The sequence below is a fragment of the Alternaria arbusti genome (genome assembly GCF_024043155.1).
Source record: "Alternaria arbusti strain BMP 1465 chromosome Unknown scaffold_5, whole genome shotgun sequence".
NCBI lineage: Eukaryota > Fungi > Ascomycota > Dothideomycetes > Pleosporales > Pleosporaceae > Alternaria > Alternaria arbusti.
The window spans coordinates 1,047,391-1,071,026 of record NW_026249945.1 but is presented as its reverse complement, the minus strand read 5'-3'; the positions used below and the strand labels follow the sequence as shown (position 1 = coordinate 1,071,026).

Here is a 23,636-nt window from a genome sequence, read left to right as displayed (position 1 = left end):
TGCGTCAAGAATGTCAGTGCTCATCGAACGATGATATCTTTAACCATGCTGGACCCTGAGTGACGTCGGTGGGCTTGGCGAGGCTGCAGAGGCACATGTCAAAGCTAGACCCTTTTCACTCAGCGCCGCAAACAGGGCAGCCCCCATTCATTCACCTTGCGCATGCAGCAAACGTCGGAAGTTGCGTGTCAATCTCTAGCAGGTATTAGCGATGCATGTGCTCCACCAATTGGATGATCAAACGCCGATGCGGCAAGCCAAGGCAGGCACGAGCTGACCATGAGGCTATTGTGCCCGCGTCAACGTCGCGGCCCGCACCCCTCATACCTTCACAACTAGATCCCGCTACCACTCGACAAAGGCTTTGTAGTCGCGAAACTAAGTTGCGCATATCTTTGGTGCGTATTGCATGTATGTTGACTATGCCTGCCCATTGACCAATTGCGCAATCATGAGGGAGATACTGACACCTCAGAGCCAGCTGAGCTGCCTGGATTCAGCCATTACTCAGGCACGCATACGCGTCCAGGATCATACACCGCTGCCACTCTGCGCTTTGCTGCCGCCTATAAACCCTCTCGTCGCCCTTCCCGACTTTATTCTCCCTTCCACCCCGCTGTATTCGTAACATCAACACAAGATGTTGCCCGACAAAGACAGCAAGAAAGACAGCAAGCTGGGTACGCCCAAGGTCGACAACCCCGAACTTCAGGCAGGCGGTGGTACAGCATCCGCCTCTGTTGCAGCTCGCAAGGTCGATGCCTTATCACCACTCCTTACACAACACCTCAAGCGAGTCTACGACCAGATCACAACGCGCTACGACTTGACGACAAAGAAAGGGCAACAGCAGTGGCTGGTCGAGGAGCAGGAATGCTCGGGACGGAACGCTGAGCTTCTAGCCGACGGCTCATTCTCCAACTTCGCCAACTACTTCATGTCGGGCTCAGCAAGCGTCCTGAAGCCTGCGCAACCAGTCGACGAGTCGCACCCCATCTCCAACTACTTCATCTCATCGAGCCACAACACATACCTTACCGGCAACCAGCTGTCAAGCGACGCCAGCATTGATGCCTACAAGAACGTGCTGATGCGAGGATGTCGCTGCGTCGAGGTCGATGTCTGGGACGGAGACGAGCTTTCCGACTCCAGCTCTGACGAGGAAGCTGCGAGGGGCAACCCAGGATCGAATGATGCGAGAAAAGACAAGAAGAAATCAAAGTCCGGTCTAAGCATTCGTCAAAGGCTAGTCCAGAAGTTTGGCAGCAAGGACAAATCCGAGGAGGAGGAACAAGAGGCATCAGAGCTGCCTCAAGCGGACGCCAACAAGGTTCAGCCCTGGCATTCCGCTTCCTATACATCGAGAGCCGAGCCTAAGGTAACCCACGGTTACACTTTGACCAAAGACATGACGTTTCGCGCGGTGTGTGTGATCATCAGGGACTACGCATTTGCTGTGTCGAACCTGCCCCTGATTGTCAGTCTCGAAGTACACGCTGGTCCAGAGCAACAGGAGATCATGGTCGAGATCATGAACGAGTATTGGAAAGGCATGCTACTTGAGTTACCTCTCGATCCAGCGCAGGGTCTGCTCGAAGCCCAACTACCCACACTGAAGGAGCTGCACAACAAGATCTTGGTGAAAGTCAAGCGTGGACACCTGAAGCCAGCCGTGGCTGAACCACAACCAACAACGCTTGCCGCGCCAGCTGCAGCGCCCCAGCTACAACATACCATGAGCACCGAGTCTGCGGCTTCGGACGACTCTAAAGAAGCCGGACCAGATGGCGAGAACAATCCTCCAGCGCCGAAACCCAAGGTTATTGAAGCGCTATCACGATTGGGTGTTTACTTAGGAGGATACTCGTACAAAACTCTCGATGCTCCAGAAGCGAAGGTTCCTACCCACGTGTTCTCTTTGTCAGAAGGTACACTGATGGAAGTTCACGAGAACGACCCCGTCCGACTCTTCGAACACAACAAACATTTCTTCATGCGCGCATACCCCAAAGGCACGCGGTTGACATCAACAAACTTGAACCCTTCCGTCTTCTGGCGTGCGGGTGTGCAGATAGTAGCGCTGAACTGGCAACGCTGGGACGGCGGTATGATGCAAAACGAAGCCATGTTCGCCGGCACCGCCGGATGGGTTCTCAAACCAGAAGGCTACCGCAGCACGAGCGAAGCAGCGACACAAAAGACCGCGATAACTCATCACGACCTCAACCTAAGCATTGAGTTCTTCGCAGGACAAGACATTCCTCTGCCGCCCGATGAAGACGATCCAAAGGATCTCAAGCCTTATGTCAAGGTCGAGCTGCATGTTGAGTCGCACGAAGAGCGCAACTCCGAACATGTGCCCGGTGATGGAAAAGGCACGAAGACCATCGACCCCGACCTGAAGAAGGAGACCGAGAAGGCAAGGACTACGAACCCCGACTTCGGTGGTGAGATGGTCAAGTTCGTCAATGTTCCTGGTGTTACGGAAGAATTGACATTTGTCAGGTGAGTCTCATCTCTTTTCTTTCGCTACGTGTCAGGCACATGCAGGTCGCCATAAGAGCCTCAAGCATCAGCCTCGCACCCACGCACTGATGCTTTTGCCGGTCTACCAAGAGAGGTGGTAGAATAGCGGTCATGGGGTCCGGTCGGGTGACATTGCATCATTTCGCTGCATACGCGCCGTTACGTTGTATGGCGGACGTTGAAAGACAGATTCCGAGTGAGCAGTCGTGGCACGGCTGTTGAATAAGGGTCGGGATCACTGCACCTGCAGATCGCCGTTATTCCCGTTCACGCTGTTCCAGCGCCAGCGCCTCGTCGTTTCTTCGATGACACCGCATGACTCAGCGTCTGATCCAAAGAATCGGGTTTCGGCGTCGAGCTATGGGGCAGCTGCAGTACCAAGGCGGTATTTTGCTGCGGCTTTCGTCCATCGGCCGTCTCGTAACCGCTTCAATTCGCAGCGAGAATAACTTTGCTATGCGCAACTCGCCGTGGGCGCGATGCTACCCCACGACACACCATTGCTTGCTATCCCATTCGTTGACTGGCCATGTCCATGCTAACCTCTTCCTCTCAGATTCAAAGTCATCGACAAAGAGCGCTTCGGCAAGGATGACCTAGCCGGTTGGGCATGCTTCCGCCTCGACCGTCTGCAGACCGGCCTCCGAATGCTGCATCTCTACGACTCAAACGGTGTCATCACCAAGGGTGTGCTATTGGTCCGCATCACGAAGACGGTCAGTACGGCTTGAATCAACTATATCTGTTATTCCTGACCGCTACTACTTACCGACCTATCTTCTTGTTTCCTTGGAGCTGGTGCACACTTTGTGGAGTGTGGTGTTGTGGCTAATGCTGTGCTCTAGTTGTTGCCGAGAGGCGCGCGGGTGCAGCGTGGGAACCAGTTTGATCATGAGAGTTTGTCGCGGCCTCAGCATTTGGTTCATAAGTTGTGGGGTGAGAAGCATAAGCTTGGGCTGAGGAGAAGGCTTGCGTCGTTATGACGGTGACCGATGCTCCGTCTTGGAGTTTACTGTATGTTATCTCGAGTGTATGTGTGTGTGATGCACTGCGCGGTACCCACTCAATTTGCTATGCATTTATTTATCATAAGAAGAACATGTATCTTGAATGGCTTACGAAAACATCCGCATGGCGTGTAACAAGATCCAGTCTCGTTGCATCCAGCCTTTGATGAGTTGATGTCGGCAGTTTCGGGGTATAGTGTTCGCCCAAGTGTCAGCAAATGCGCGCAGAAACCAACGCCTATCGGCTTCGCGGAATGGGTCAGGAAGGGCTACCGGCTCGAGGAACACAGGATCAATTCGCACCAGCAAGCACAAAGGCTTAGCTGAAAGTGTTGACATCACCTCGTCCCACGCGGCAGCATCACCCGAGCGACAGCCGCGGTTTGTACGACACTGCGACTGTTGACACGGCAGTTGCCTGGACACATTTCCTCGAGGTAGACAAAAGCGACGCCTGTAGTGTGACTGAAATCGGAGGGCAAGGCTGTTGATCACCAACGGCCACCTTTTCGACCTCATGCGGCTCTGTGGCGTTATCGTGCATGTTGCCTGGCTGGGGACCATCTCCCGGCTGTGTCGCTACACCCACCAGCTCGGTGTGTCGCTGCACTACGGATTTCCCCTTGCAGATTGGCGTCGAGACTGGCGTGATTGAGTCGAGTCTTTGACGAAGATATTGTGATATTGGTGCGATGTCATTTCTCACGATGGTTACAAGGCAACGTTATCCCACGATGCAACTAGGTCCGAATCAAGTGCCGCAGACCTGTTGCGCGGGTGTAATCGGATGCCTGGTGGTAGGAAATAAGGGAGGCGATTAGAATTCGCTGGCGGTACGTACCTCGACCGATGCTGTGTGACGGAGATGTTGAAACTCACTCCGCGTGGCGTTGAAGCTGTACCTCTTGGGTGTCGTGCGTCATGCAGAAAGTACCTTGTTGGTTGTTTGAGCAGGACGCGGATGCATTTGGCCAGTCGCGGGTACTGGTGCTGGAACATGTTCGATGTTGTCAATCAACGGGAACTGAGGTTTTGAGCTTTGCAGATGGCTACATTTGTAGCCATCGTCGGCTGCTCATCGGTGGTGTATGGAATGCCCAGTTCAGATGTGATTCAACCTGTAGTGATGAGCTGGATACGAGCAAGCCGTGCCGAGCGGATGCTACAAGAGCCTTGGTCGGGTTGGGACTTTCTCTGAATTCATCGGTGTAGCGCGTGCACCAGATCAAAAGTGGGCACGGAGCGGCGAAGTATGATGTGAGTAGCTAGCTCGCGAAGCGAAGCGACTGACAGCTATCGCTCTGTGACGAGATTGACGGGTGGGCCCCACGGATCAGACCCGGCATGCTGCGAGATGGTCTTACTCTCAGCGTTTGACCAAAAACTAATTCTGCTGAGGCGGTCTCTCGAGCCCGGTGTATGACTAGAGAGGAAGATCGCTGAGGACTATCGAACGTGCTTCGACAGTCTTAGTGGGTACTTAGCACCATATGGTTCATTTTCCCGGAGGTAACAGTATGTCTGGATCCGGACAAGTCTTCACAATCGTGTACCCTGGTTAATCCGGATTCGTGGTAGCTTTGATGAATACAGCTGTCGCATGACCATGAGTGAGTAAATTTGCCCGTTAGCTCACTTGCTAAAAGAAGCATGACAGTGCCATTGTTACCACGCGGGTTTATGCGACACGTTGAGCGGACGGGACGGCCCCTTAGTCTGGGGGATGCAGTCTACAGATTAGCGCCAGACTAATGGTGGATAACACCCTCGCATCTTCGTGTAAGTTGTCAGGTCGACAATAATAACGTAGCATTTCCAACGCTCGTAATTCGAACCGTTCGTTGACGCAACTGGGTTTCGAATTCGTACTGTCTACCTGTTGCCGAAATGACCTGACCAGCGATGCCGAGGATCGGTACGTGAAGGAGCGGTGTAGTACTCGGGAGTAAAGAGTCGGTCTCGGGAGAGAACGTCCAGCCACGGGTGCTGCACGAAGAGACGGGACAGAGAATGCCTACTCCGTTTCAGCTGCGGCGCAAGCATGCAGCCGAGATCGGACTGAGCGCTGTGCCACGGCTTTCAAAGCAGCTCATCAGGGTCTGAGTCGCAAACGTGGGCGCGAGGACAAAGAGCTTTGCAAAGGCACTGTTGCCGACACCCTTCCAATATCCGGAGGATTGGCATGGGAAAAGCCTGGGTAAGAGGCGAAGGAAACTGCTGCGTTTTGCTGGCTATAACACCGGTGCTTCATCCAGAAGTATACCTCAGGTGTAGTAGTGCTTAAGTCAGATGTGTTAGTCCCATCGACAAAAGACCAAGTAATGATCCACGAATAGAGGAAGCTTAGCGATGTCAGTAGGATAGTCATGATTGGTCGATCGAAAGTTCGACTCGTGGCTATATTGCCCCGCACACAAGAGCTTGGAACGCATCCTCAATCTGAGGAAGATAGGGACCGGGGTTCGAAGGATTGTATAGTACAAACGATAAGCCGTTATCTCAGATCGCGATCTCGTAGCTTGGCTGCATCTTTCAGATGCTTGAGATTGGACAGCTCGAATTGACATCCGCTGTGAACGTACGACGGTTGTAGACGGTCATACCACGGAAGGACGGCTATCGGTATGAGCTAAGAAACGGAACGGCGATCGCAGTCCAAACGGGCGGCGGGTCGCGGGATGTATCGCCAAACGGTTTGGCTCATGCAAGGCTGCAAAAGCATCGCGAGCCTAGACTGTGCAGAAAGGCAGGGATAGGGCGTAAGTTTGCTTGCGGCTGCATGTTACAGGGCTTGTAGATAATCGTGGCTTCGTTAGCGCCGAACTTGACAAAATGAAAAAGCGACGAGGCTCAGCGAAACTGACGGTGCCGTGACACGCACGTACACTATCTAGCAAAGATAGGGTAGCAAACCATAGTGGTGCCATTGAGTTCTGATCGAATGATCTCAAAACAGCTTGGCGATTTCGACTTGGTGTGATGGCAACAGTGTTGTTTCATCGCATATTGGTGAAGGACACCTCATGCGGAACGTATCTTTTCGTCGTCAGCGTCAGAATGATCCATTACGATATGCAGCTGAGCTCCTTGCGTGCCGGTATTGGTTCCGCAGTCCAAATCTTTGTGGCACCAGTGTATACAGCCGTTGACAGCCTCTAGAGCGACTTGCGGTTAGCTAGACGATCTGGAAGTTTAGCGTCCCCGGGATACTGGTTGACATGTACCTGTCCATATGCTCCCAGGCAGGTGGATAGACATGGCGCAGGCATTTTCTGATCTGCTCTCGTTGGAAGTGTACAACGCACCATGCACATCGTGCAGGTCAGAGGCACAGGAGAGAGTCGTCTCCTTGAATTCGGAAAACTGCAGACCGATGGCGCTACAAGCGCACTGCGAAGCACAAGGGTTACGCTAGCGATAGAGAATCCTGGTGCACCGAAGCCGTTCCGGAAGTTGAGAATGTATAAAGAAGCGTCTCTGGCCTAGATGAGAGGTACTCGCTCTGTTCACCTTGATTCTTTAGTGTCGCTCCACATTCCTTCAAACCTCAAGTCGTATTTTGCTCGCCTGTCTCTTCTAGATCATCACTGTCATTCGCTTCAGCCATGTCCTCCAAGATGCAACTCCAACACCGACACCTACCCAGAAGCGTCATGTGGATGAACACGCCCATCGACAGAGTAGCCATTCCTTGTATGAATGACGCTGAAGGCATCGTCACTATGCCGGTGAGTAAAAAAGCGATCATCGTCCAGGGCGTTTACTGATCGTTGTAGGTACCCGGTCGTCGCTGCCCTGCCTGTCTCGAGCGTGGAGACACGGTCTGGGTCATCCCTGGAAAATGCTGCATTCAGTGCGGCACTCCCGTTAACTAAACGGACGCTGTATCTCAGTGAGTATACACTGAGGCGACACTGTAGCATTGACTGACCACCATGCAGGACGAACGTAACTTCCGAACTTGAGCCTTCGCGTACTTTCCGGCGGTCGTCATGGCGCGCGTAGAGTGACTTCCGCATCTTGCGTTTGGGGGTTGTTTGTCTGCATTTTCAATTGTTGTCCAGTAACGTTGTACTTGTACTTGGATTGGTGGATCTGTAATCAACTCAGACGGTTCCATGTGGCTTAGTGCTGGTGTGAGCGTTAGACTCGAGCTCAATCTACGTGTGTCAACTTGGTGATCAGTGAGTGCCTATTTTGGATGTGGCTACCCTTACCGTCATGCCCTCAATGAACACCCTAGAGTGAAAGAGCGATTCGTGAAGTGCAGGTCGCCGACGATTGTGAGAGTCCGTAAATATTGAAGCGCACCCACGATACTCTGAGTTCCTGTGGGATTGACGTGATGGCGCCATCTCGCGCCGTGAGGACGTTTTCGAATGTGATGTAAACAGAACTGAGCGCGGAAGGGGCCGATGGAGCTTTGCTTGGCGAGTCAGGGTCCAGGAAAGAGCGCCCAAGAGTGGGCAGCGGCTGAAGCAACGGCGGGCGACGGCAAAATCGATCGCAGCCTGATGAAATGGCTAGTTCAAAATTTGAGTGTTAGCAATAAAAAGTGAAAGCATGGCTGGTTAGGACTGTGCGACATGCAAATACATGGATGAATTAAGTGAGATAGGTAACCAGCAGCTGAAAGCCCTTGGATCAAAAACAGCCGAACAGTGTCCGGCGCGTGCAATGTCAGAATGTCAAGCCTGACTACGATCTCCAATAAACGCCTATTCATCCCAGCATATGTGGTGATGTATGCCAAACCTCAACGCCATATCCAAATATATTACAGATTGCCATTTAGCCCAGGAAACAAAGCTTGGTCATTATAGTCGTATTGTGTGGGACCGCAGAGGCCGGATCGTGCTTGGTGCGCATGCTGGCTCGGTCCTATATCGCGTCTCGCTCGATGCTCCCTTTACCGGGTTGTTGGGTGACGTGTGGAGTATACGATGAGGCGTTCATTTCCCCCCAGTTTGCCGTTCATGTTGAGTCATGACCCATCGCATCTTATCGCGGGTTTGCTCCAACGAATCGACAAGTTTCTGTGCCTCGCGCTCTTTCTCTGGCAGTGCGCGTCGCAGCCTCTCTGCTTCCTGTATGAGACCATCCATCTCTTTCCGGTGCTCTTTCTTGTATACCTCCATCAGATTGACCAGCTTGGCCTCGGCCCGTGTGGATCGCGAAGATTCGTGTTGTAGCTGGTCACTGATGATGGCTTGTCGCTTGATCTTATCGGCGTCTTCGAGGCGCTTTCTCCGTAGCTCGTTGAGCTCATCATTGATTTGGCGGACCTTCTTCTCGTAGCCGTCGGTGATGCGCTTGAAGCCGTCTCGTGCGGTTTCGAGATTCGTGTCTGCCATGCCCCTCATCTCGTATGCTTGCGAAAGCTGTCGTTGCGTCTCGGATCGTGTGTCGCCCAGCATCCGCAGCGCTTCCTCGGCTCGCTGTTCGGCGGACTTCCTTCTTTGTATTTCGGCGTCTAGTGTGGCCTTGAGTTCTTCGAGCTTCCGGTCTTTCCGCTCTATGGCTCGCGCATTGGTGTCGGCGAGCACTTGGAGATGTTGGTACTCGGCGCGGGAGTCTTCGGCTTTGGTTTGTGCAGCCGACACACGCTTGGCCTCATCTTCTCTTGCGAGCTTCTCGGCCCTGAGTTCTCGTCGCAGGCGGTCGTTCTCTTGTGTGATCTTATCAATATACTGTGACGTCTTTGAGTTGGGGGTGCTGTAGTGGTTGGGGCGGGCCCACGGGCTGTTCTCATCGGCGGCGGCAGCCATGGCGGCTTTGTCGACAGCTAGCGGGCCTGAGACGTTGCGGGGCGAAGTGTAGGAGGGCATGGTGGTGGTCGAGGTCGTGCGTGCTGGTGCGGCGTTCGCAGTGCGAGAAGTGTCGTCGGTGGTCCAAGCTGACCCGTTCATGTCATTCCTCTTGCGGGCGGTGAAGTTGAGTTCGGGGAGCAATGGGGCCGAGTCTTGAGAGGGTTAGCATCCAACGTTGTGAAGGCGCGTTTCAGGAAGCGGCATCGGGGGGCCAAACAATGCAATTGTGCAGCGCAGCGCGGACAGGAAAGATGTTTATGCGGCGCGTCAATCAGGACGATGGGTGATGCGCTGTGTTTGGGCACGCCAGGGGTCCACCCTAGCGCTAACTTACCTGGAGCCGTAGCGGCCGCGACTACCTTCCTCCTGCGAAAGGGAAGGAGCGGCATGCTTCGAGTGCGCAATGCGGCAGGACTGGACATCTGTCTCTGGATTAGTTTTGGTTTTTCGAGAGCCATCGACCAAGATCCAACATCCAGTGCTGCTGCTCAGCAATTGCCCACGAAAAGGCACGAAAAAGAATGCAACTGCAGCAATCTAGCGGAGATTGCGCACCACCAACAGATGACTGGGTTGAGGGGGACTCATACCTTGCTGATGGTCTTGTCGTGCTCCGGCGGATCTTCACAAAACGTTAGTAACCTCTAATGTTCTTCACTCGTTGGTATCTGGCAGGCGGCGAGGTTGGGCGGATGAGGTTCCAAACTGTCGTGGTTCGACGAGCAACAGGAGCGGCCAAGTCAAAAGCAATGCATTTTGCAGTGAACACTAGTCTAGCCATTTGAAGCGCCTACAAACCTCCCCTTCACTTCACCTTGGACTCATCGTGGTCTGGTAATGCTGGTGTAGCAGTTCGCCAATCAGCGATGATCCCCGTTCAGGAACCCGCTGTCAAGTGGGGCGGAACCCTAGCAACTGCCCTACGGAACGTGACGTGTGCGTTTCCCGCACGAAACACCGTAAGACTGCTAGGCTCGTCAGCATGAACGCGTTCGTGACGGGACATTGCGAAGCTTACGAGTATGCTGGGGAGTCCTTGGTACTCCAAGATTCGATGCTTTCGCACCGAATTACCACCACGAAAGCCAGCAGCCATCACAATGATGCTCATGTACCAAAATATTGAGCCTACTGTAACCCGCAAATCTGCCTGCTCCCTCCGTCACAATAATATCGCAGGCAGTATACCCCACATTGCACTATCAACGTGGCTGAGCCTCACCGCCCCCAGCATGACTGTGCTGGGAGTCACTGTGTAACATGGTTGGACATGATTTTCACTTGTAACAACGGCCGCCACCCTCCATGCAGATGGGCCTGGTACTGTCTCTATGAATAGACCCAACCGCTGAGGGTAGACCGCAGCACGCTAAGACCAGAGACATCTCCAAAAGCATCAGCTCTACTGGGGGGAACTACCCAAGCAGCATATGGAGCGCATAACTTGTGTAGAGGCGAACTGAACGCACTTCCGCGTCTAGCCTTTTTGACGTCGTCCATTAATGAACCTGAGCGTTACGTCAAATGTCCTTTAAGAAGACGGTTTCATTAGTGGCCTATGGTTGAAACATGTTTCCGTAGATTGAGTCTTGATGTGGTCATGGACAAGTCAGTTTCTTGGTCGATCGTGTGACTTCCAAGGTTTCCACCGTATAGACCGAAGGTAGGCTGTCTGACAATGAATCAGGGCGGCCAGGAAACGATGGTGAAATAGCGATGCGATACTGAATACCAAAGACCCACTGCTAAAGCACAGTAACAGATACTACAAATGAAACGGATATCATTCCCTGAGTATGTACATCTAGCGAGCCAAATTCATCTCTATCTAGAACATGTCGGGCGCCTTCTTGACGCGAGTCTTTGGGCCTGTCACGGGCGTCTCGGACGAGATGTCGTTATTCCTCAACTTCTCCAGCTTGCGCTCATTGTCCTCGTATGCCAGCTTCTTGTACTTCTCGATAACCTTGTCCATTTGCACTTGGCTTCCGGCGGGGACGTTGTATGGCGATCCGACGTTCATGATCCTGTATTCGTTAGCCTGAGACTTCCATACCACCCCCTCCCCTTCCCCCTCCATGTGCGCTAATTCGCCTTCATACCAGGTCATAGTTCCTCCTACTATAGGGCTGCGTGCCGCATTATGGGTATACGTACTCTGGGAACTTCATGTCGACGTATTCCTGAGGCCGTGTGTTCGCGAACAGCACCCTATCCTCACCCGCCTGCTCGATCATGCGCACGTGGTGGTCGTTCTGCGAAGTCCACTTCTCGTGGAGCCCAGCTGTCGCATTGGAGATCATGCGGGTAATGTAGGGCTCGTTGTTCTCGCCGTCCGGTCGCGACAAGGCGTATACGGCGATTCCAACGGGGATGACTCCAATGGTCATGAAGAAGCCATACTACATGCCAATTGAGTCAGTAGTATCCTTTGCGTAGTAGTGCGATATCTCGGCAGAGGCCTGGGACCATCTGGGAGGGGTAAAGGGCGGTTGACATACGCCCATGGGCTCGTCGGCGGCTGGGGTCGGGTGGCCGTGAGCGTGCTCATCGTGTGCGAAGCGGCGCGACTGGCGCGGGAGTGAGGTGCGGCTCGTCCGGGCAGCAGCCACTGCTGTTCTGCGTAGTGACTGCATCGTGAGGTTGCTGGCGGTCGTTGGTACCGCTGGGTTTCGCGATGATGCTGAGCTCGAGGTTCGCTTAGTCAGACGCTCGTAGTGGCTTGGCATCTGCGGTCGCCTGCTCTCTAATTTACAATCATCGCATCTGCAAGTCATATCTCCATGAAATCGTTTCACGTGTAGGGAATGGTCTATAGTTCTGTTCCGCAACTTATCATCATATTGCGAAGGTGACCAGCTCATGCACGTGTTGACGTGAACGTGCGCCCACGGAAGCAGGCCATCGACACTCTAGTGGAGTTCTACCCAAGTCATGGAGGATCTCGAGAGATACCCGCAAGTCTGAGATTGTCAGCTCTGAACACACGCAATGGGTCGTTGCGTACTGAAGATTAGTAACTCTTACGGCCGTTGAGATTCCTTTGTTCGGCCCTTGGATTGCGTAGCGGTCCTAATCGGGAAACGGCCACCCGAGCCTCGGTATCTTCTCCGCAGAACACCTGTGGAGGATCTGTGCGGACACGAACTACAAACGCAACCGAGCTGTCTTTACTTTTGACTCCCCATACCATCCATCTCCATTCAAGAGAATCTTGCTTTCTCGTCTCGTTCCCCCAATCACTACCGCGGAAGTCTGCCAAAGCATTCCGAAGCGTGCCATCAATCCATCAACTCTATCATCATGCCTTCATATACATCAATCCACCTTGCCGAACGGCCAGTGGACGCGGTTGTCGCCGGCAAAACCTTCACACCAAAGCAGCAAGAAGTTCCATCGGCATCGTCACTAAAAGATGGCGAGGTACTTTTCCAGACACTCTACCTATCACTTGACCCGGCTATGCGCGGCTGGCTGAACCCAACGCGTTCTTACATTCCTCCGGTCGAGATTGGTGCCATCATGCGTGGTAGCGGTATTGGCCTTATCGTCGCGAGTAAGAGCAAGAAATTCCCCGTCGGTACCTACGCGACTGGTATGTGCGGATGGTCCGAGTACTCGGTGCTGAACGAGAAACATGTTGAGTCGTTGGATCTGCCAGAGGGGGCTGTACCAACCGATGCGCTGGGCGTATTGGGAATGACCGGCCTTACCGCCTACTTCGGACTCCTAGAAATTGGCCAGGTCAAAGCCGGAGACTTTGTGGTTGTCAGTGGTGCAGCTGGAGCTACCGGAAGCGTGGTTGGTCAGATCGCGAAGCTGAAGGGCGCCAAGGTTTTGGGTCTCGCTGGTGAGGACAGCAAAGTATCATGGTTGAAGGAGGAACTCGGCTTTGACGAGGCGCTAAACTACAAGGACCCGGAGTTTGCAAAGAAGTTCAGGGCTGCAACAAAGGGCCTGATCGATGTGTACTTTGACAACGTGGGTGGAGAGATCCTTGATCTTGCTCTCTCCCGAGCGAAGCCTTTCGCGCGCTTCGTCATGTGCGGGGCGATCTCCGAGTACAACAAGAAGAAGCCTCAAGGGCCAAAGGTACGTCAAACATCTCAAGTTGTTGTAATGCGCCCAGCTAACCGAGCTCAGAACTACATGATGATCATATCAATGCGCATTCGTATGCAAGGCTTCGTCGTCTTTGACTTTGCGGACAAGTACGCCGAGGCTAGGAAGCAGCTCGCGCAGTGGCTCTCAGAAGGCAAGCTCAAGAGGAAAGAGACAATCATCCAAGGAGGCATCAACAAGGCCGAGGACGCGCTAGTGGGACTGTTCGAGGGAAAGAACACTGGTACGCCTGTCCAATAACCATTGGAAAAGTCAAAGTCACTAACAACTGCAGGCAAAATCATGGTACAGGTCGCAGATCCTGAGGCTGTCAAGGCGAGGTTGTAGAGGTGTAATTGATCATCAATCGAGTTTCTGCTAATCGAATGTGTTAACTCTGCGTGTAATCTTGGTGAGTCTGTTGTGCGACGAGGTGCTCCTTCCACCCCAGAGGCGCACGGTCACACCTGACGTAGCCGCCTCCCTCAGGCGCGCGATCTCGACAGTTGAGCTACACTCGACACCCAGCGCACTCAATAAGCTCACCTCCCGCCCTGGTAGCTACATGACCTCGCAACTGACACCAGCTTCAATGGCCGCGACGATGTCGACTCCTCGATACCCAGTGGTAACGAGCCGGCTGGAGTCACTACCTGCTGAACTCCTCGAAAGGATCCTGCTCGAAGCGGTACGCGGAGTGCAACCCGCACTGACGGAAACAACGGTATCTCTCAACAGACGATGTATGCAAGAAACGCTCAGCGGGCAATCCCGCGCTTCCCAACTCCTCACGCTCAGATACGTGAGCCGCACCATTTACAACCACGCATGGCGCGCTTTTGCAAAAGTAATCGAGGAGACCACGTTCGACTTATGCTCAGAGCGGAGCATGAAAAACCTCGTGGCCTTAGCGAATTGCAAGGATTTCACCCCGTGGGCCCGAAAACTGACCGTCACTTCTCGCTACACCGAGCACCTCCTGCCAGAGGTTGGTAACGTGGAATCTGGTAGAGTTGCTACGCTCAATGAAGCATTCGAAACTGGTCTCTTGAATAGGATTGATTCTGTCATACAGGATGACCTCGGTTGGTACCCGGAGCTGTGGCTGTCTTCCGAAGACTATTACAGCAGTACTGCACATGCACTACAGGAAAGCGTTAAAAGCAGTCAACTTTGGCAACTCCTTCTATCGTGTCTGGAAGCCTTGCCGAATATTGTCAACATCTATTACCGCGTCAGGAGAGTGGCGGGCAGATGCAAGGAAGTCTTTCGAGAATTGTCAATGACCAAAGACTTCGACATCTTCTGGTTTGCATATGAGCACTCAGGCTTTCAGATCGGTCAAAACCTCCTCCTGAGCGCCCTAGCGCAATCTATCGTCCTTCCCAAGAGACTCGAACTCGTTACGGAGATGAACGGATTACATTGCTTCACAACGCAAACTACGATACAAGTCATCAAAAAGGTCTCGAGCGAAGTCGAGGTTCTAATTCTCCGAGATGAGTTTGGCGAGGCTGGGCTTCAGCAAGATCCACCCCAAGCACTGTCGACCGTGGCAATCACCAGAGACACATTTCCAGCATTACGTACGCTCGTTCTGGATGGCTCGTTTCACCAAAGTACCCTCGGCGGCAGACCGCTTCCATCAGCCATGGACGTACCCACTGTGGCGAATCTCATCTTCAGAGACACCAAAGTCGACCACCCGAGGCTACTCAATTTCATCGCGCTGTTTAGAGAAACACTTCGCAAAATAAAGTTTGTGGATATGTACAACGACAACTACAAGTCGATATTTGAGCTTTGTCGAAATCTCAATCTCGAGCGCTTGGAGATTACTGATGGTTATGGCGACGGCCCGCATGAGGTTGTGCTCATCACAGACGTTCCGAAATTACTGTTCTATGGCGCCGCAAAGACTGTTATTGTCGATCCACCAGGGCATATGGATGCGCTTGCGAGACGCTGGGCAGAGAGCGAAGTTACCGATAAGGAAAAAAAATGAATAGGTCTAGAGCCTACATCACCGCCAGCTCGCATGTTTTGTATGCTTTCATGTTGATGTACGCTGCAGGCCTGTTCAGTTTCGTAGATACTACTGTTGAACGAATCAAATGTCAATGCAGACACTGCGCACACCTACCGCCGCCGTGAATAGCCTAATCTCGATCGAGCTTAGTAAACATGCCTTCTTTGACTGCCACTCCCCCCAGGATGCGGAAGTCGCGCCCCGCACTTCAGATGCTAAGTCTCTAACACGACGCTCCACCTTTCTCTTCGCGGATCCAGCATGACAGAACCTCCGCCTTTCGTTCACGACCCGTTGCCAGCAGGCTACATCCGTCTGCTCACTGCCGCTTCCAACAAGACCGCGGACGGCCATACCTGGAGGCTACAAACGGTTGGTCTCGATCAGTCCGACTTGGAATTCGATGCGCTATCTTATGTGTGGGGCTCTGATTCTGAACGTCTCAACATTACCCTGAATGACTGCACTGCGCAAGTGCATCGCAATTTATATACTGCACTGCCGTATCTTGCGCGCCGCGGAGATAACGGGCCGGTACGGCCAATCTGGATCGACGCTATTTGTATCAATCAGGCGGATCATGAAGAGAAGATGGTGCAGATCCGGGAAATGAATCGCGTGTACAAGCAAGCGAAGAAAGTATGGGTATGGCTTGGTACTACGAAGTATCAAGGACGCATTCCTCACGCTCTCCGTTTTCTTGAGGAACTAGCAGAACACAAACGCAGCCGCCACTTTGAGAGTATCAACGATGAAGAGGAGAGACTCAATCTTGAAACCGTCGAAATGCCAGTGAAACTCGCTCTCCATCACATTGTTTCGAACGACTGGTTTGGAAGACTATGGGTCATACAAGAAGCGGCGTTGGCCCATGATCTGACCTTCCTTTGTGGGGATAACGAATGCAGCTGGGAAACCTTGAATGACGCGCTTAAAGATGGAAATTTGTGGACGTGCCTCAAATATGAGTTCAGACGATGCCACGAGTTTGCGGAACTTTGCGATGAGTCAGTGCAAATTGAACAGAGACAAAAGTATGGGAAAGGTACAATATTCTCCATCCGAATCATCGTGAAGGACTGGAGGAGTGCCAAAGACGTTGAGGCGGTCAATGCACAAGCCCTGATGCTTGCAATAACGATGATTATATCGTGTTCACATATATGCCTCAAACCGGAAGATCGTGTCCTAGGTTTGCTGGGCTTAGTGGATGCTGAGGTTCTACGACGAACCTGTCTCGATCCAGAGGTAGCATACGTTTCAGTCGAAGACCTGTTCACGCGAGCGACCAGATACGTATTTGCTTTCGCTGCGCCGCCCGACAGGGCCTATCTGTGGGAATGGTTGCGCAGCGCGTTCAAAGTGGACAAACGCACAGGTCTACCGTCCTGGGTACCGGATTTCCATAGTCCAGCGCTCCGAACCTTGGGGCCTATTGAGTTTGAGTGCGAAAGACCGTCTCGGTACGCAGCTGCCAATAAGGTCTCATGTTCGCGGGGTGGCTTGGGTTCAGACGAGTTGATACTGACGGGTACGGTAGTCGATGAGGTCATGACAGCATTCGCAATGATACCCTCACCTAGTCCAGGACAATATCTATATCGACCTGAGGAAAGAGGGTTACTCATAGCTGTCGCAGACTGGGAAAAGATGATTGCCGATGATGCTTTGGGTCACACCTCGAGAGATTGCGAAGCGTGGCGGCAGCCGGAACTTGAAAACCATCGAAATCTACAAGGATACTGGCAGACGCTGGTGAACAACCAGAAGAACTACATGGACGAGGTGATAAGTCATGATTGGTATCTTGACTTTCAAGCGATGGCCCAGCGGCTGAAGGGAATCATGGGCGATACAGCAACCCAGAAGTACGCTTCTCTTGTTGGCACTGGGCTCCTATCACTATACTTACGGGGCATAGATTGTATACGGGCCCGAAAGATCCACAGACATACGCCTCGGTGGCAGATTCCGAAGACGTTATTAGTGCGGAGGACCGCTGTACGAACGCATACAAGTTCTTGGACGCCATGCACGAGTTTCGTAACAAGCAGCTCTTCAAGACTAAGAAAGGGCTGTTCAGTATAACGATGTCGGGCGTGCAGCCGGGTGATGTTCTAGTCGCGCTTAATGGGGCGCCGATGTTACACGTGATTAAGAAAGTCACTGCTGCTACGGACCATGAGCCGGAGATTTGGAAGTTTGTGGGTGATGCGTATGTGCATCCTCTGGAAAGTGAGAGCCATGAGATGGGTACTTTCAAAGAGAGCGAGTTCGTATTTATTTGAATGATAACGATCTTGCGAAAGGACCTGAAGGTTTCGAAGATGATAGCGCACAGCAGGGTATCGGCTCGAGCTCCAGAATTACGAGTAGCCTCCAGAAGGTTGCTTGATATTCAGCGTCTTCCTCCAGATGTCTAGCAAACTTCACTATGTGAAGCAGATGGTGAGGTGGCTGTCAGGTGTACCTGCAGTGACGCCCCCGCGCTAACCCCACCCACGAAGGCACGTGCACTGAACTTTCAGAACGCCGCTACGATTTCCCTCCCCACTCACATCCCAATCCTCCGCCCTCTTCCTGTGAAGGCATGTTATGCTTCGAACCCTATCACGATCGATAACACGAGCTATGGCATCCAACGAGCCCGCCCGCGTTCCCATCCCCAAGAATGGCGTCGACTACCGTGGCAAAGTGGTGCTTGCGCCCATGGTGCGCTCCGGCGAATTGCCCTCACGCCTCCTCGCGCTGAAGTACGGCGCCGACTTGGTCTGGGGACCCGAAACCATCGATCGCGCCATGATTGGCACCACGAAGCGACTGAACCCCCACACGAATACACTGGAGTTCTCGCGCCTGCCGACTTCGAAGATCAAAAACCCCACCCTTGATCCCGAGAATCGCGAAAGCGTCCTATACCGGATACATCCGGAGCTGGAGAAGGGAAAGCTCATATATCAGATTGGCACGGCGAATCCGGAGTTGGCAGTCCAGGCAGCCAAGATGGTCGCAGCGGATGTTGCAGGTATCGATGTCAATTCTGGCTGCCCCAAGCCATTCTCGACTTCCGGTGGTATGGGCGCAGCGCTGCTCAAGACACCAGACCTGCTTTGCAACATCCTGACGAGTCTCGTGGAAGAAGTGGGAAAACCATTCGAGATCGGCATCAGCGTCAAGATCAGAATTCTGGACACGCCAGAAGAGACAGCGGCATTGGTGAAGAGACTGGTGCGCACCGGCATCACGGGTCTCACGGTGCACTGTAGAACCACACCCATGCGGCCCAGGGAGCGCGCGATCCGAGACCAACTCAAAATGATCGGAGAGATATGCCACGAAGCAGGCGTCGCATGCCTGATGAACGGCGACGTCACATCGCGCACCGAAGCCCTCAAACTCGCGGAAGAGTTCAACGTCGACGGCGCAATGATTGCAACCGCAGCCGAAAAGAACCCCAGCGTGTTCCGACCCGACGCAGAAGGCGGGCCACACGAGTGGAAATCGCAGTGGAAGACCGTTGTCACCGAATACATGCGTTTCGCGCTACAAGTAGAGAACCGCTGGGGGAACACAAAGTATCTGCTCAGTCAGATGATACCAGGGAAGGAGAAAGCGTATCAGGCGATGAACAAGTCAAAGTGCTACACGGATTGCATCAAGGCGCTGGGCCTGGAGGACGTTGACGACTTGCTACAGCAGGCCAACGTTGTTGACGAGCATCTGGGCATACCGCAGAACGAATCGCGCGCTTCTAAGCGCGCTCGGGTCAAGGAAGCGGCAAATCCAGAAAGCGATGCTGTCGAGCGGAAGGAGAAGCGCAAGGAACGGGATGATGACGAGCCTGAGGCCAAGCGCGTCAAGGTGCCTGAAGTGGAGCCGGAAGCAACTGTGGCCATCCCACCGCAGGAGATGGCGGCTCCTGCTGCCTTGAGCGTTTGAAACATGTAGAGATTTATGGGCTGGGCGTGTATCTATTTGGGCATTGCAGGCGTATTGAGCATTTACGAAAGTGTGGGGTTCCCCTCGGTGGTTGCAGCCATGATATGGGACAATGAAATTATATCAATATATACCTAGTTTTACTATGATACACCATACTTGTTTGAATGACCGATGAAGTCCTCAAGCATGTTACGTCGGTCGCTGATTTACTGAACGATGGCGAAGGCCTTACAAGATTTGGCACGTGACGGCTAGCACCACGCTAGACGGCCCCACTGCTGCGGAGGTACTGTGCCACATACTTCGCTACCGTCTTTGATGTGAACTTTCACTTTTCGCACTCATACTTAATATCCTTAGGAGACATAAAGAGCATTCCAGAACCGACAATGGCCGCATCTACAGACGCGGTTATGGCAGATATCGGCGAGGTCAGAGCGCAACTCGGCAGTCTACCGAACGAGCTACTAAACCTCATTACAGATTTGGTGGTCGCTGGTGGCACGCCAATGGCGGTGATGCGACTGGTGAACAAGCGATTCAAAGCATGTGCCCAATCACACCTCGTCGAGTCTCTTCAGGCAAAGGTATGTACATCACCAGCTTCGACGCAAGCGAAGATATCGTCTGGTACGATCGGTTCAGCTGACATTGATATTTCACTATAGGCTTGGGATGTTCGTAGTCCCCATGATCTTCGTTCGTTGAGTGAAATCAGCAAGGTGGATGCCTTAGCCCAGGCGATCAAGTCTCTTCGCATGACTTGCTGTTATGAGGAATATCACGAAAATCCTGTCGCTCTCAGAGACGAAGCAAATCATCGACATAATAATGCAGTCAAAGAAGTCACGGAACGTACGGTATCGGCTCAGGACAGATTCCGGATGCAACGCAGAACCGCCCTGTTGGAAAGGTTCGCGCACGCTTCAACGCTTTCAGGAGAGATGGAAAACGACAGGGTAGCTGGGAGTAGGAACTACGCACAAAACCTCTTTCCCGAGTCCTCTTCAGAGATGAAAGTGGGTTGGCTGAGAACCATAGTTCTACCTGATCTGGAGTCGCGCTGGGAAAAATTGAAAGAGGAAAACAAGTCCATCTTCGGCAAGGTATGGACCTCTTCCATCGTATCCCCCAGATTATATGGGGCGCATTACGATGCCGTCGCCGAATACGTCTTAGCGAAAGAGGGGCTGATAACCACCATCGCGAAAAGCTTGGCTCCATTCAAGCAATTACATACTTTCGCCTTCGTCGAACCCGAGATCGATGCCTGGAGCCGGTACGAAACGCTATTCAAGGAAGTTGGTGAAGAGCACGGCCGCTTGCAGGGGTGTAGGAGCCCATACGCCAGGGGCTCAAAGCGAGACGCAAGCTCGGAGGCCGTCGCATACAGCGGAATGATGATCGGCCTTGACGTTGCACTTCGAGCTCTACAGCGAGCCGAAATCCACCCAACAAGCTTCGCAATGCCAGTACCTTCTATTGGATTCCAATCCTTCAAGACCTCCGTTTCGAAATACGTCTTGAGCGAGGTTCTCACACAAACAAACAAGCTATGTCTCAACCACCTATCGTGGAGATTCCTACGTGTTGGGAGTAGTATCGACGACAGACCCACCTTGACAAATGTCTGGTCTCGAGAGACTCCCCCACCGGTTCACACCGAAATACTCTTAACCAATGACAGCTTCCCCAGCCTACGCGACCTGACTTTAGATTTTAACCAGGTCAGATCTGAGAACGAACCGGGTCCAAGCATCCACGGCTGCAAGGCAGCAGAACTTGAATCCCTAACCATTCGATACCACCCCCGATTCGAAGCCTCGGCAAATGGTATTCTCTGGCACGAAGACTGTTTGAACCACTTCCACCAGAGTCTCAAACACCTGACTATTGTCAACGCTTTTTGCGGCAACTGGAATAACTTCTTCCGCGACATCGCAAAAGCTCAGCTCGAGACATTGGATATTGTGGTGGAGGATGATGTTCTCGGGATGGTTAGGACTAAAGTGCCGTCGTATGACGACGTGGAGAATGGGTTGGTGTGTGTTCAGGAGCGGTTTAAGAAGGCCGCGGAGAAGGTGGAGGTTAGACCGGATTGGGTTTTCGATCTTGTGAAGCGGGTGTGGAAGAATCAGGATGATATTGTTGATCGGTTATTGGAGGATAGCGATGAGGAGGGGGCGTTTGATTGGGAAGAGGATGATGACGAGGAGGAGGAAGTTGAAGAATGAGAACGCGGCTTTCATGGATGAGGTGTGGATGCTTGACGTATGGGGTAGATTGGAAAGCTATTGTTTTGCGCACTCGAGTCGCGCTAGAGTAAATAACTAGAGCTATATCATACATCCGTCGCAAAGGACCTCTTCGTGATCCCGTCTCTCATGAGAGCGGCTGTAATCATGAAAGCCAAAAAGCTCAATCTTACGCACGATCGCCCACAGTGTCAACCACGCTATCTAGTCGTAATGAACAGTCGGAACTAACAGAATGGTTGGCTCGCTTACTTCAACAGTCAAGACAGAAATAGCAACCATGACGGCGTTGAAAGGTCATGATCTCCACAAGGATTTGGCTACGCGTGGTACACCACACGTCAATATTACCACCCAGGGGCAGCTGAGATCTCCCACGTATTATCAAACAGTAGATAGAACTTCCCAAGCGACCTGGAGTGCAGAGATGATGGCACACTCACAGTCATTGGCACCGAAAGCCAGCAAAACTCGTGGAAGAGGTAAAGGGCCTCATAGGGAAGCACTGAAATATGAATAGTACGCAGAGAAACACACAACTACTATGGAAGAAGATTGATAATAACGTTATGTATGCGCAGAGAAGATTACATGCGTGGGGTCAGGCGTCGGCATCCAAGAACCAGACTCGGAACAACTGAACATAGGCAACATTGAAATCCGACAAAGACATCCTCAATTTCCCAGATCTGATGGGCTATCGTAGCTTATCCGAGTCAAATTTTGGATTTGATAGCTGTTACCCCAGCATGAGTCTTTTCTGGTTTTGAAGGGTGGACGATACTTTCCACGAATTCGATGTCCACCCGGTAGCGGCCCATGACTATGTTGACTGAATTGGAAGCATCTCGTGTCCTTGTAGGGGATAGATAACGAAGAGCGACGTTGATATAGCCTCGAGGTGCATCATAAGGAATGCTTACCCGATCTGTGATTTGACTTCGTTGTAATGCCGCTCGCCATGAAAAACGTTCACCGTCAACTCTTACATCGCGGAGTCGGAGATTCCCTGCCGACATCCCCAGCACAACAACCAATGAAAGATTCAAGACGGCACTAGAGGTTTCTAGAATCACAACATAGCGGCCACCGACGGATTCTGGGCTCAGGAACGATGTTTCGCGACTCGTCGAAGAGACCTGATAGTTGTGGGCGGTACAGCTCCATGACAACACCTGAAATGAGTAGCTTCGAACTATAAATCGAGTATGATGCTTATCAATTACATCGATTGTGCTCTCAAAATCCATGAACTGGTCCTGTATAACGAAAGCTTCAGCAACAGGCAGTCGGTCACCAAGGCTGTCGATATGAACCAGAATGGGAATTTCGTTGTAGCGAACATATTCGATAGGTGTTTTCTTAAGAAAGATTCCAAAGACGTAGTCTTCATACTTTTCAAGAGTCAAGGGCAGAAGTGCGACCCATCTGTCACTTGTTGGCCGGGGTACGAGTTGTCGGCCTCGGCTTTGGAAGCTCAGGTCTTGTGTATACGGACACAGAGGCATCTTAACTGCCACTCCGCCTTTGACAAGCTTTAGGTACCGGTCGTCGACCCAATTCCAATATCCAGATGGACGCATCTGAGAATAAGTGATGTCCTTAGGAAGGAGCTTTATGTTGAGCGCGCAGTCTTGACAGGAAGTCCTCCGACAAAATCGACTGGTTGAGGAAGCGATGGACGGCGCGCCAAGGGTTTCATGATTGGTGTATAGAAATAGTGTGTAGTCGGCTTCGCTTTCAAAAACCGCTTGCTGTAACCTGCGAAACGCCTTAGGTCCCCCTTCGCCATAAAGCAAAGGCATGTTGGCATCAAAGAGACCGAGTAGACTGTAGGCCATGTCTTCGGTTCGAGTGACCCGTCGATGCGCAGCCCATGACATCTTCTCTGCAGCTCTGTACTTGTCCTTCGAATCGTACCAGTCATTCGTAAGAGCAGCGAGGTCAATTCCAGTGACAGAGGCGA

General features: G+C 52.4%; 8 protein-coding genes across 8 annotated transcripts; 6 read left to right on the top strand and 2 right to left on the bottom strand.

The window, feature by feature from the left end:
* Nucleotides 1–640: 640 nt before the first annotated feature.
* Nucleotides 641–3,257, top strand: J4E86_004884 (uncharacterized protein; the record flags this gene model as incomplete). Its single annotated transcript, XM_051445421.1, has 2 exons — nt 641–2,505; nt 3,083–3,257. 2 exons carry the CDS (start codon nt 641–643, stop codon nt 3,255–3,257), a joined length of 2,040 nt encoding a protein of 679 aa, XP_051303518.1.
* Nucleotides 3,258–7,138: 3,881 nt separating this feature from the next.
* Nucleotides 7,139–7,408, top strand: J4E86_004883 (uncharacterized protein; the record flags this gene model as incomplete). Its single annotated transcript, XM_051445420.1, has 2 exons — nt 7,139–7,261; nt 7,310–7,408. 2 exons carry the CDS (start codon nt 7,139–7,141, stop codon nt 7,406–7,408), a joined length of 222 nt encoding a protein of 73 aa, XP_051303517.1.
* Nucleotides 7,409–8,485: 1,077 nt separating this feature from the next.
* J4E86_004882 (uncharacterized protein) lies at nt 8,486–9,732 on the bottom strand (the record flags this gene model as incomplete). The annotated part of the gene is made up of 2 exons (XM_051445419.1): nt 8,486–9,495; nt 9,678–9,732. The coding sequence occupies 2 exons, from the start codon at nt 9,730–9,732 to the stop codon at nt 8,486–8,488; spliced, it is 1,065 nt and encodes a 354-aa protein (XP_051303516.1).
* A 1,439-nt stretch (nt 9,733–11,171) lies between these two features.
* J4E86_004881 (uncharacterized protein) lies at nt 11,172–11,979 on the bottom strand (the record flags this gene model as incomplete). The annotated part of the gene is made up of 3 exons (XM_051445418.1): nt 11,172–11,370; nt 11,501–11,745; nt 11,845–11,979. 3 exons carry the CDS (start codon nt 11,977–11,979, stop codon nt 11,172–11,174), a joined length of 579 nt encoding a protein of 192 aa, XP_051303515.1.
* A 667-nt stretch (nt 11,980–12,646) lies between these two features.
* Nucleotides 12,647–13,792, top strand: J4E86_004880 (uncharacterized protein; the record flags this gene model as incomplete). Its single annotated transcript, XM_051445417.1, has 3 exons — nt 12,647–13,435; nt 13,487–13,688; nt 13,740–13,792. The coding sequence occupies 3 exons, from the start codon at nt 12,647–12,649 to the stop codon at nt 13,790–13,792; spliced, it is 1,044 nt and encodes a 347-aa protein (XP_051303514.1).
* Nucleotides 13,793–14,036: 244 nt separating this feature from the next.
* On the top strand, nt 14,037–15,449 carry J4E86_004879 (uncharacterized protein; the record flags this gene model as incomplete). The annotated part of the gene is made up of 1 exon (XM_051445416.1): nt 14,037–15,449. The coding sequence occupies one exon, from the start codon at nt 14,037–14,039 to the stop codon at nt 15,447–15,449; it is 1,413 nt and encodes a 470-aa protein (XP_051303513.1).
* A 2,655-nt stretch (nt 15,450–18,104) lies between these two features.
* Nucleotides 18,105–19,412, top strand: J4E86_004878 (uncharacterized protein; the record flags this gene model as incomplete). The annotated part of the gene is made up of 1 exon (XM_051445415.1): nt 18,105–19,412. One exon carries the CDS (start codon nt 18,105–18,107, stop codon nt 19,410–19,412), a length of 1,308 nt encoding a protein of 435 aa, XP_051303512.1.
* A 392-nt stretch (nt 19,413–19,804) lies between these two features.
* Nucleotides 19,805–21,649, top strand: J4E86_004877 (uncharacterized protein; the record flags this gene model as incomplete). Its single annotated transcript, XM_051445414.1, has 2 exons — nt 19,805–20,002; nt 20,084–21,649. The coding sequence occupies 2 exons, from the start codon at nt 19,805–19,807 to the stop codon at nt 21,647–21,649; spliced, it is 1,764 nt and encodes a 587-aa protein (XP_051303511.1).
* Between the last annotated feature and the right edge of the window lie 1,987 nt (nt 21,650–23,636).